This window comes from Chiloscyllium punctatum, chromosome 6, assembly GCF_047496795.1.
Source record: "Chiloscyllium punctatum isolate Juve2018m chromosome 6, sChiPun1.3, whole genome shotgun sequence".
Classification (NCBI taxonomy): Eukaryota; Metazoa; Chordata; class Chondrichthyes; order Orectolobiformes; family Hemiscylliidae; genus Chiloscyllium; species Chiloscyllium punctatum.
The window spans coordinates 66,818,498-66,830,983 of record NC_092744.1 but is presented as its reverse complement, the minus strand read 5'-3'; the positions used below and the strand labels follow the sequence as shown (position 1 = coordinate 66,830,983).

The following is a 12,486-nucleotide window of genomic DNA, read 5'->3' as shown; positions in this document are numbered from 1 at the left end:
TTTCATACAAGGCTAAGCATTACTGAAATAAAAGGAAGCAAAACAAATACCAAGTCTAATTGTGAATTGTATGCTACATCATTGGGAACACAGCAGTGTAGTGACAATATTACTAGATGAGGCTAATGTTCTGGGGACAAGCATTCAATTGTTATAATGGGAGGTGGTGAAATAGGAATTCAATAAGAAATGTAGAATGAAAAAACAAGGCTAATGTTGACTATATCACCACTATTGATTGTCACCAAAGCTTGTCTGGTTCACGTATGTCTTTTAGGGATGAAAATCTGCCATTGTTACCCAGTCTGGACTGCATGTACTTTCAGATCCAGAGTAATGTGGTTGACTCTTACCTGCCCTCTGAGCAGTTACGGATAGGCAATAAATGATGGCCGTCAATAAGTGATGGATGCTCACATCCCAATAATGTTTTATTTTAAAATTACTTGCTAATACAGAAATGACAAATGCCATTTTGGCTGTTTGACATAAATGGATGAATATTTCAATTCAGATTTATTAGCTAAGTACTTACATGTTGAGTTGCTGTCTTTTCTCCACATTGGTCACAATAGCATTTGTTTTCATCATCTAAAGTTTGCAATTCAAAGAAGCCATTCAGGGAATTCATCTGGTTAAACATAAATGTTTTCAATGTTAAATCAGAAAAAAAAATCTGGTTTACATATTCTGGATGGTTGCATTAAGGCAATCTAATTTTAAACATATTATGAACAGGGGAGACAATGGCTTTGTCAACAAATTGTCAAATATGTTTTAAATTTCAAGGTGAATTATTCCCAGATACTGCTGATTCCATGGCCAGCTTCATGATCAGCAAGCTACTGGGTATTTTGCTAGTTATGCCATCAAACTTCTAACGTTATAGATCAAAAGCTCTATTTATTTTTTTAAAAGTACATCTTTTCACCCAATACGCGTCTGTGATGATTTGGTGATAGAGTCATAGAGTTATACCGCACGGAAACAGGCCTGTTGGTCCAACGTGTCCATGCTGACCAGATACCCTAACTTAATCTAGTCCCATTTGCCAGCACTTGGCCCATATTCCTCTAAACCCTTCCTATTCATATACCCATCCAGATGCCTTTTAAACGCTGTAATTGTACCAGCCTCCACCACTTCCTCTAGCAGCTCATTCCATACACGCACCACCCTCTGCATGAAAAAATTGCCTTTTAGATTCCTTTAGAACTTTTCCCCTCTCACCCTAAACGATGTTGGGTATTAAGACTAGATGACCATATGATATAGGAGCAGAATTAGGCCATTCAGCCCATCAAGTCTGTTCTGCTATTCGATCATGGCTGATTACATTTCTCAACTCCATTCTCCTGCCTTCTCCCTGTAACCTTTGATCCCCTAACTAACCAAGAATCTATTATCATTGTCTCAAATAGTGACTTGATCTCCACAGAAATGAGTTCCACAGATTGACTACCCTCTGGTTGAAGACATTATTCTTCATCTCAGTTTGAAAGGGTCATGCCTTCACTCTGAGTCTGTGCCCTCAGGTTCTAGTCTCTCCCACTAGTGAAAATATCTTCACGTCCCCTCTATCCAGGCCTCTGAGTCTTCTGCATGTTTCCATGAAATGCCTGCCATTCTTTTCAATTCCATCAAGTATAGACCCAATGTCCTCTACTGCTCCTCATATGATAAGCCCTTCAGCCACGTGATCATGTTTGGAAACCTCCTCTGGACCTCCTTTAAAGCCAGCAATTCCTTCTATAGACATGGCACCTAAAAACTGCTCACAATAATCCAAATGCGGTCTGAGCAGAGCTTTATACAACCTCAGCAGCACATCTGTGTTCTTTTACTCTTGCCCTCTTGAAATTACTGCTAACATTGCACTTGCTTTCCTAATTGCCACTGGACATGCACATTAACCTGAACAGGATTCTGTATATGAACTCCAAAGTCACTTTGTACTTCAGATTTCTGAAGACTTTGCCCATTTAGAAAATAGTCTATGCCTCTATTCTTCCCACCAAATTACAATATCTCACACTTTCCCACTTTTATATTTTGTCTGCTGTTTCTTCGCCCAGTCTCCTAGCCCATTCAAGTTCTTATGCAGCCTCCTGCTGCCTCAAAACTACCCATCATTCTACTATCTTTGTGTTATCTGCAAACTTAGCAACAATGCCCTCAGTTCTTTCATTCATATTGTTTATGTATAACATGAATAGTTGTGATTCCCAAAAAAAACACTTAATTCCCACTATTTTCCTTTTGCTAGTCAACCAATCCTCTAACCATACTAGTACCTTGTTCTGATACCATCAGCTCTTATGTTATTTAATAGCTTCCAGTGTAGTACTTTGTCAAAATCCTTCTGTAAATCCAAATAAATCATGTCCGTTGGCTTCCCTTGATTGAACTTGTTCATTACCTCCTCAAAGAATTCCAACAGATTGGTCAGATATGACCTCCCCTTTGCGAAGTTGTGTTGACTCGGCCCTATTCTGTATTACCATGCACTTCCAAGAACTCTGCAATCTCATTCTTAATAATAAACTCTAAAATTTAATCAATGAACCAAGCCTAACCAGCGTATCATTTCCCATCTTCTGCCTCCCTCCCTTCTTAAACTGGAGTGTTATGATAGCACTTATTCAGTCCTCTGGAACACTCCCTGATTCCAGTGATTCCTGAGAGGTCACCACCAATGCCTCCACAATCTCTTCCTTCAGAACATGGGGGTGTAGTCTATCCAGTCCAGGTGATTAATCCACCTTCAGACCTTTCAGCTTCCCCAGTACCTTCTCCTTAGCGATGACCATGGCACTCACCTCTGCTTGACTCTTCAAGTTCTGGTATGTTCCACTATGAAGACTGTTGCAAAATACTGATTCAGTTTCTCAGCCATTTTTTAAAATCCCCTATTCCTAATTCTCCAGCCTCATTTTCCAGCGGTACACTGTCTACTGCAGCAGGGACACAGGTTTGATTCGAGTCTCAAGCGATTGTCTGTGTGGAGTTTGTACATTCTCCTCATGTCTGCGTTGCTTTCCTCTGGGTGCTCTGATTTCCTCCCACAATCCAGAGATGTATAGGTTTGGTAGTTTGTACATGCTAAATTGCTCATAGTGTTCAGGGATGCACAGGCTAGGTGGATTAGCCATGGGAAATGCAGGGTTACAGAGGTGGAATGGGGGTGTGGGTTGGGTCTGGGTGGGATGCTTTTTGGAGGGACAGTGTGGACTCAAGGGGTTGAATGGCTTCCCCACTGTAGGGATTTTATGATTCCACTCTCACTTCTCTCTTAATTTTCCTATGTATATCGAAAAAAAACATTTGCAATCTATATTACAAGCTAGCATACCTCATATTTCATCACCCCACCCTGCCAATGCTTTTTTGGTTGTCTTTGCTGGTTTTTAACGGTTTCTCAATCCCAATTCTGGAAAAACACACTTACTTCATTAATGTCCTTTAAAGAAGGACATAGCACCCTTACCTGGTCTAGTCTACATTGACTCTGGACTCACCTCAATCTGGTTCATTCTTTAGGTTCTCTCTGGGTCTTGAGGAATGGACAATAAATGCTGGCCTAGCCAGCAATGTCACATCAATCAAGAATTTTTTTTAAAATGGTGGTGTAGCTAAAACCAAACTGGTGGATGGATTTTACTTAGAAGTGGCAGGTCAAAGATTACTGTGGAAAATAAAAGCTCATGGTTTAGGGGTAGCAAGTCAGTATGGATAGAATATTAGCTGTGTAACGGAAAACAGAGAGTAGGCATAGGTGGGTCTTTTTCAGCTTGGCAATGTTTAATGAGTGATGTGTTACAGGGATCAGGTCCAGGACCTCAATTGTTCATAAATTTATAAATGATTTGGATGAAGGGTCCAGAATTTTATTTTCCAAATTTGTGGAAGACGCAAGGTTGAGTAAGGAAGTAAATTATGAAGAGGACCTAAGGAGGTTCTAAAAGATAGAGATAGATTAATTGAGTGGATAAAGTTTAACAAATGGAGTATAACCTGTGAAAATATGAAATTTATTTTGGCAGCATGAATAAAAAGAGAAGCATATTATATATATGATTAGAGATTGCAGAGCTCTGAGATGCAGAAAGGTAAGGTTGCCCTGGTGCATAAATCATAAAAAAGGCCATTGTGCAGTTAAAGCAAATAGTTAGAATCACAGAATCCCTATAGTGTGGAGAGAGGCCATTTGACTGTTCAAGTCTGCACTCACCCTCCGAGAAGCATCCCACCCAGATCCACTCCTTCACTCTAACCCCATATTTCCCATGGCCAATTCACCTGCACATCCCTGGTCTATACAGGGCAATTCTGATTTTTCAGCATGGCCAATCCACCCAACTTGCACATCTTTGGATTGTGGAAGGAAACTCGAGCACCTGAAGATAATTCATATAACCACACAAAGAAGGTGCAAACTTTACACAGCTGCCTGAGGGTGGAATCGAGCGCAGGTCTCTGGTGCTGTGAGGCAGCAGTGCTAACCACTGTACCATCCTATCATTAGAATCCCTACAGTGCAGAAAGAGGCCATTTGTTAGGAACACTAATAAAATATTGTCATTTGTTTTGAAGGGAATTGAATACAAACAAAGTGAAGTTGTGCTTCAGTTAAACAGAACACTTGTGAGACCACATCTGAAGAGTTTTGTAAAGTATTGTTCACCCGAATATAGGAAGGATGTAAGTGCATTGTAAGTAGTTCAAAGACCGTTTATCAGACTAACACTTGGAATGGGTGGGTTATGTTATATGGAATGGTTTGACAGGCTAGGCTTCGAGCTGGTAGAACTTAGAACAGCCAGGTGGCAAATTCTGAAAAACAAAAGATCCTGAGAGGTGTTGACAGGTTGAGTGCAGAGAGATTGTTTCCTCTTATGGGAGAATCAAGAACTAGGGTTCATGATTTAAAAATAAAGGGGCTTTAAAATTAGGTGTTTGCCTTTTTAAAATGATTTTTTTGAATATTATTTTTTCTCACAGAAGTTTGAGAGTCTTGAGTCCCAAAATGCTAATTCTTTGTTCTTTTTTTTTAAATTTTCAATATTGATCATTTAAAGAGAAAGCATTCATATTTTGAGATATTGGTTGTGTCATAACAATGACGTGATTGGCCTTATTCAGTTTAGCTTTGTAGAAAGTGTACATAAGTTTAGACTTGTGTAAATATTGATTTTATCATCAATGTCTAGATTTCAGAATTCATTGAAAATATTAGCTAAAATCAACCATTAATAATTTTCGCTAAACTGTGTCATGATGCTTGATTATTGAACAACATCCTAGAATGATCAAAGTTAGGGGAAATTGTGCTGACTAAAAAGCCATTCGAGATTGCAATTAGCATTAGGTTCAATAGCCAAGCATCAAGATCAAACATGAAGGGTCAAATCCATATCAGACTCCTAAAACATGTCACATGGGATTTAAAAAGTAACACTTACTACATTCTTATAACATTTCCCCGATGAAGGTTCGTAAAGCGAAAGAGGAATAGTGAGCATGTGTCCAATCTGCTGGAATTCATTTTGGCATTTTAAACATATTTGATATTCCTCAGTGGTTAGCACATGCAAATCATCAACAAATTTGCTCTGTAAAATAAACAGAAAATGTAGTTAAGTATTAATGTGCATCACTTTTCAATTCTCTTCCAGCAGCATTGTAATTTGGTGCTATGGATCAGAATTTGCACTCAATTGTCAAAGTGAGATCAAATGCCTTGTATCTCCAAGAAAGGTACACCAAAATATGTCATAGTCTATGAGGCAAGAGATTTAGCTGTCTCAATTTCCAAATGATAGAATGTTCTTCAACAGGAGTTTGCACCGTTAAGCTGCAGTAATGCCATCAGTCAAAGAAGCAGCTGATCACATAAATACACTTTCACAGACAGTAAATCAGGAATGAAAAGCAATAAAACCAAATCTATAGTTACACAGAGAAATAAATATTGGGATACACATAGGATTTAACATGGATTCTGAAAGGTTATGAACATCTTATTTTTCTTGTTAATTATTTTGAAAGTGTAATTAATTAACAATGGAGAAATGTATCAACATTTTTCAAATTCACCAAGGTTCCTTGGACAGCACCTTCCACACCTGCAACCACTACCATGTAGAAGGACAAGATTGGCAGATATAAGGTAACACTACCCATTGCAAGTTCCCCTCCAAGCCATTCACCATCTTGATTTCATTCCTTCAGTGTGACTGGGTCAAACGCCTGGGATTCCCTACCTAACATCATTGTGGGTGTCGCTACAACAAAGAGACTATCGCAGTTCAAAAAGGGATATCAGCACCACCTTTCCAAGGGACAAGTAAGACTATGCAATAAATGCTGCTCCTGCCAGTGACACCTACATCCCAAGAAAAAATTATTATTCTACAGCCAGATGAATTGTTCAAAAAATACTTGGTTCTCAGAGTGTCTACAAAGGTCAGGGGCAGACCTTCTGCGGTCAACAGCGATCACTAACTGAGAATATATTATATTCAATGACTAGGAAGTGTTTTCTATCCTTGCAGCTGCATTTTCCTGCACTGGCTGCAGTAGTGATCTCTCAAGTAGAAATATTGTCTGCAGATGCTGGAAACCAGATTCTGGATTAGTGGTGCTGGAAGAGCACAGCAGTTCAGGCAGCATCCAAGGAGCTTCGAAATCAATGTTTCAGGCAAAAGCCCTTCATCAGGAATAAATATGAAGGGCTTTTGCCCGAAACGTTGATTTCGAAGCTCCTTGGATGCTGCCTGAACAGTAGTGATCTCTCATCCTAACCATTCAAGTTGAGCAATGAAGAAGATAAATGATGGAGAGTTCACATCAACTTTTTAACAACAACATCTGCTGTATTGAGTAAAGACTTTTAAAGGGTTGTAATGGTGGACGAAATTGATATTGATAGTCAAGGCATGTGGGGGGAAAAGGGGGAGTGGCAACCTCCAACAGAAATGAACAGCAAAATAATACAAGAGTAAATACTGGGTGATTTTTCTCACAAGGTCCGAGACACTACTTGAAAATAGCAGCTTCAGTAGATGAGAATAGTATTGTGATCGAAGTGATGTCCTCCATTGATGAGCAACTTACTGGCACTCACTCATGAAGAACACTATTTGGATGATGTAGTATTGGACTGTCTAATTCCTAATGAGTCTTTAACACAGCAGAGGAGTCTTTAGAAGGAAAATCTGTGAACACCTTTGAACATCTATGTCTACTTTGATCCACCCCAACAAATTGATGCAATGGTATGATAGAAGAATAAAATAATAACATTTTCCCATGCTTACATATGGTGTCTTCTTCAATTGATCCTCTAGTAGATTACAGAGTGAACGGAAGAGTTCCTCAGCATCCATCTGACTCCCCACTTAAAATAAACGTAGAGACAAAACACTTTAAACATTTGGGAATATTATACATTAATCATTCAAGTATGTCTGTACCTTATGAAAATTATTATATGCTATAAAATGATCACATTCTTTAAGAATCTAAACTAGCAATAAGTCTGAGGATATACATTGTGGACTGATGTGGGTATAGAAGAGAGTATCTCCGCTAATCTTTCATTATGTTGCACTGTATCAAAGTTCGAATGGTTCTGCTCCTGTGAAGTGTCTTGAGACTTTTTCTTCCATTAAAGGCACAATAGAAATGCTAGTTATTAACGAACAAAGATGATGGTCTGAGATTAGGAATTTGCTAGATAGAGAATTGTGTTTGGGGGCAAGTTTGGGTGGGATGAGGATCAGTAACAACATGTCCTGTGACCTCACCTCAGAAAATATTAGTACATCAGTGTGCTTCAGTCTCACCCAAGACATTATTACCAATAAAGCAGTATTTCAAATGAAACTTAATTTATTGCATTTCTTTTTATTTCCTAAAACAATTTCATCAGATCTTTTGTGCACTCCTTGATCAATAGATAAAGTCGCATTAAATATCCTAACTGAAATGGATACTATACTTACCATTAATATGGTTTGATCTCAAGGACTTAATAAATTTATCAGGTGATACAGTTCTCTTGGTTTTGTTCTGTAGATGATGGAAAACCTTTTCAAGGTGATACAGAATGTGGTTCTTGTCTTTTATCAGAAGGCCTTTCTGTTGGCAACTATAATAAGGAAACAAATGAACTTCATACACTTAAATCTAACTGAACAGAATTCTGTTCAATATAGTAAACAGGGATGGACAAAATAAAATGGAGAGGCCATGACATTGGTGAAAACTGGCCTGTTTTATATCAGAACAGACCTGTTGGATCACAATGTATAATTAGAAACAATGTAAAGAATTTTGGTACTTTAAATATCAAAGTACTTCACAGCAAATAGATTATATTAGTTATAACATTAATTTCCTTTAGATTCAGTTTTCTGCATCATGACCATTGCTTTACAGTCAACAAGTTGAAGATAATTGCAGGAGTAACAGCAAACACTGTGCTACATAATGTACAGGCATTTGCTTCAGTTCTGCACAAGTTGATAGGAGCAGTGTGTGGTTAAGGCAACAGTCAGGCTGCAGGCTAATTATGTAAATCCCAATCATTAATGAATTTATTTCACTCAGTATCCATTGTCCTCTACTGAAGGGCTTAAACACATGTTATGCACAGCACCCTGCTGCCCTCTGACCTTGTGCTGAACAACACCTCTTTATATTAGACGCAGTGCTGACAGCAAGATACATCACAGCTGAGCCTGATCCTTTAGCTAACCAACATCCGCTTACATAACCTGAGGGGTAATACAATTAGGCCTGGCTGATTTAGGGTCCCCATGGGAGACTGATTAGCAAAGTTAGATCTCATGGAACACAGGGAGAACTAGCCATTTGGATACAGAACTGGCTCAAAGGTAGAAGACAGAGGGTGGTGGTGGAGGGTTGTTTTTCAGACTGGAGGCCTGTGACCAGTGAAGTGCCACAAGGATCGGTGCTGGGTCCTCTACTTTTTGTCATTTACATAAATGAGTTGGATACAAGCATAAGAGGCACAGTTAGTAAGTTTGCAGATGACACCACAATTGCAACATTTAAGAGGTATTTGGATGGGTATATGAATAGGAAGGGTTTGGAGGCATGTGAGCCGGGTGCTGGCAGGTGGGACTTGATTGGATTGGGATATCTGGTCGGCATGGATAGGTTGGACTGAAGGGTCTGTTTCCGTGCTGTACATCTCTGTGACTCTATGTAAATATATCTAAGCATTTGTGTTGTGACTTTACTACACCTGATTGTGTTTGGTTACCTCCAACGAGTTTCAGAATAAAAGCTTGGAGACTGCTAGTCTGTACTATGGGGTACTGGGTACCATATTTGTCAAATAAACAGTTGTGGGAACTCTTGATGTATTACAACAGTGTTAAACGTATCTTGCCATTCCCTTCCATTTTTAATGCTTCACATAATTTGTGATTACAATGTGAGCATTAAAATTAGATAACTGACTCCTTGTAATGTTTTCTTTAATTAATATAATTGTGTTAACTGATTTAACCTTAATCTGTAAATCAGAAAATGGCAGGTCACTAACAGCTCCAGTATTAAGTTAAAAATCACAAAACACCAGGTTATAGTCCAACAGGTTTAATTGGAAGCACACTAGCTTTTGGAACGACGCTCCTTCATCAGGTGGTAGTGGAGGGATCAATCCTAACACCAGAATTTAGAGCAAAAATTTGCAGTGTGATGTAACTGAAATTATACATTGAAAAATTGATTGTCTGTTAAGCCTTTCATCTGTTAGAATACAGTGATAGTTTCACTTCTTTCATGTGTAAATCACAAAATCTTTTTTTAAAAACGTTGCATTCTCAAGTTAGTTGTTAACAATGGTGATAGCTAGACAATATGTTGAAGGTGTTGGCCCCCTGTGTTCTCTGTCTATGCCATGATGTTTAGATTGATTCTAATCTAAAAAGTGAGGTAGCTGAGTTTTACATGAATTCATGCAGTTTCTGAGCTCAGAGTTCAATTCAGCTCCAGTATTGTTCTTTATACAAAGACTTGAATCACTCCCCAGCAACACTATGGGTGTACATACCCCACATGGACTATAGTTTATGTGGGGTATGTACTATAGTAGTTCAAGAGGGCAGCTAATCACCATCCTATCAAGGGCAATTAGGAATGGACTATAAATATTGACCCAGAGAGTCCCACATCCAACAGGTGAATATTTTAAAAGACCTGCCAGTAGATGGCACTGCTACCCAATAATTGGCAAAACTGCAGGCTGCAGCCTGAATTGACAACCAAGTTTATCATCAATCCTTATTTCAGAAACTTAAGTCATTAACACAATTTGCAAGTAACACACAATTGACGTTGACATCAATAAAAATTGCAATTGATAAGCGGAATGTACCCTGACTCTACTTATCTGCCTTTGTTCTGATTTCCTTGATATTCTTATTTAAACAAAATGTTTAATAATATCTATCTTAAAGACCTCACTTGATTCAATATTTTGGGTTGTTTAAAATTTCCACTAGCTTCTGTGTAAGAAAAAAAGATTCTTTCTTCCAGATTATAAGATTTAGTCCCTAAAATATCCTCCAGAGGAAATACTTGCTCTGATTCAGCTCTCTTTATACTTAAGTCCTCAATTGGATCTCTTCTCTACCATCTAAACATAAGAAAATATATACCAAGTTCATGCAATCTATGCTCTCGACTTAACTTCTTAAATTCTGGTACCATGCTGGTAAATCACTGTAAGGCCAAAGTATATTTACAAATATCTATAAAAAGTTCTGCCTGTCAGTTCCATTAATCACTGTTAAGGTTACCTCTGATCAATACTTTACATCATTCTCCACCCACACCTCTTTCTCTGGACCAACACCTTTTTTCCCTCATTTTAACCCTACTCTCAATAAACTGCTGATTACCTAACTCCACCTACTTCATGTTAGCTGGCAGTGTCAAGTCCTTTAAATCTAACATCAGTACCCCTTTCAAACACTCAACTGTCCTTGCAAATTACTGTCCCAATTTCCAACCTCCTTTTGGTCTTCATGGTCCTTGAATGTGTTGACACCTCCCACCTCCTTTCCAGACTTTCCTGGAACCTTGAATGTCTGAAATCGGGTTCCTGTCCCTGCCACAGCACCTCTTATCAAAGTCACAGCTTCCATTCACTGTGACTGGCAAAGGTCTCTGCCTGTTTGCTGCCTTTAGCACAGGTGATCACTCCATCTTCCTCTAATGCCTTTCCTTTGTTGTTAAGGGTATGATAGCTCTGACCTGGTTCCATTTTTACCTATCTAACAATAACCAGAGAATCACAGTCTTTTCCTGTCCCCACAATGTCACCTCTGGTGTATCCTAAGGATAATTTGTTGGTCTCTTTCTATTTCTAATCAACATATGAACTTGAGCTTTTGAGTTAGCTTTCACATGTACACTGACAACAAACACTGTTGCTAAATTATCACATTGCTTGTCCAATATCCAGCACTTAATGGGCTTTAATTTTCTGCAATTGAATAATGCAAAGACTTACGGCATTATTTTCAGCCCTCACTCTTTAACCCCATTCCCTCGCTACTGAGTACATTTCTCACAATGGCGACAGTCTGAGGTGAAGCAGTCTTTCTGGAACCTTGGTGTCATATTTAATCCTGAGATGAGATTCCAACCTGTATTCATGCCATCACTAAGGCCACCTATTTTTATCTATGAACATCAACTAACTTTGTTCATGTGTCATCTCATATACTGATGAAAATCTCATTCCAACCTTCATTATCTCTAAGTTCAACTATGCCACCAAACCCTTGGCCTGTGTCCCTGCATTCTACCCTGCATAAAACCAAGATCATCCAAAACTCTCCTGCCTGTGACTTATCTTACAGCAAATCCCATTCCCATATCACTCCTACGTTTGCAGACATTTTGACACTCAGTTGAGCAATATCCTGGTTTCATATTCTCATTCTTGTTTTCAAATCACTTCATGGTCTCATGTCTGTCTCTCTCTGTAATCTCTCCCACTATGATAACCCTCCAAGATCTGTGTTGCTCTCGGTCTGGGCTGATATATATTCCCATCTTTTAGAGCTCCACTAATGGCTTCGTCCCTTCAGTGGCTGAGGTCCCAGAACTCCTGATGCTCTGAAAATCCTCCCCTAAACTTCTCTCTTTCTCTACTTCACTTTCTGCCTTTAAGACACTTCTTAAAACTGAATGATTTAATCATGCTTTTGGTTATCTGGCTTAATATCGCCTTGGGTGGCTCAGTATATTTTATTTTATAATCTTTTCATGCTGTTTAATTATGTTGAAGGTGCTATATAAAAATTTGTTGTTGTTGTATTCACCCACCTAAGAACTCTCCCAGAATTCATTTACAATTAGTCACTTACAATTACACTTTCAAAATCCTAACGATAGATCCATAGAAACATAGAAAATGAAAGAGGAGTAGGCCATACAGCC

The 12,486-nt window shown here is 38.6% G+C and overlaps 1 protein-coding gene across 1 annotated transcript in view; it reads right to left on the bottom strand.

Annotated features, from left to right (window-relative positions):
- Positions 1–12,486, bottom strand: part of LOC140478511 (ubl carboxyl-terminal hydrolase 18-like) — a 45,653-nt gene that overhangs the window by 14,360 nt on the left and 18,807 nt on the right. Inside the window, exons 9-12 of the mRNA XM_072571765.1 lie at positions 8,007–8,152; positions 7,320–7,399; positions 5,463–5,612; positions 536–631 (exon numbers count right to left, since the gene is read on the bottom strand). Of these exons, the coding sequence (XP_072427866.1) occupies positions 536–631; positions 5,463–5,612; positions 7,320–7,399; positions 8,007–8,152 (472 nt within the window). The remainder of the gene's footprint in view (positions 1–535; positions 632–5,462; positions 5,613–7,319; positions 7,400–8,006; positions 8,153–12,486) is intronic.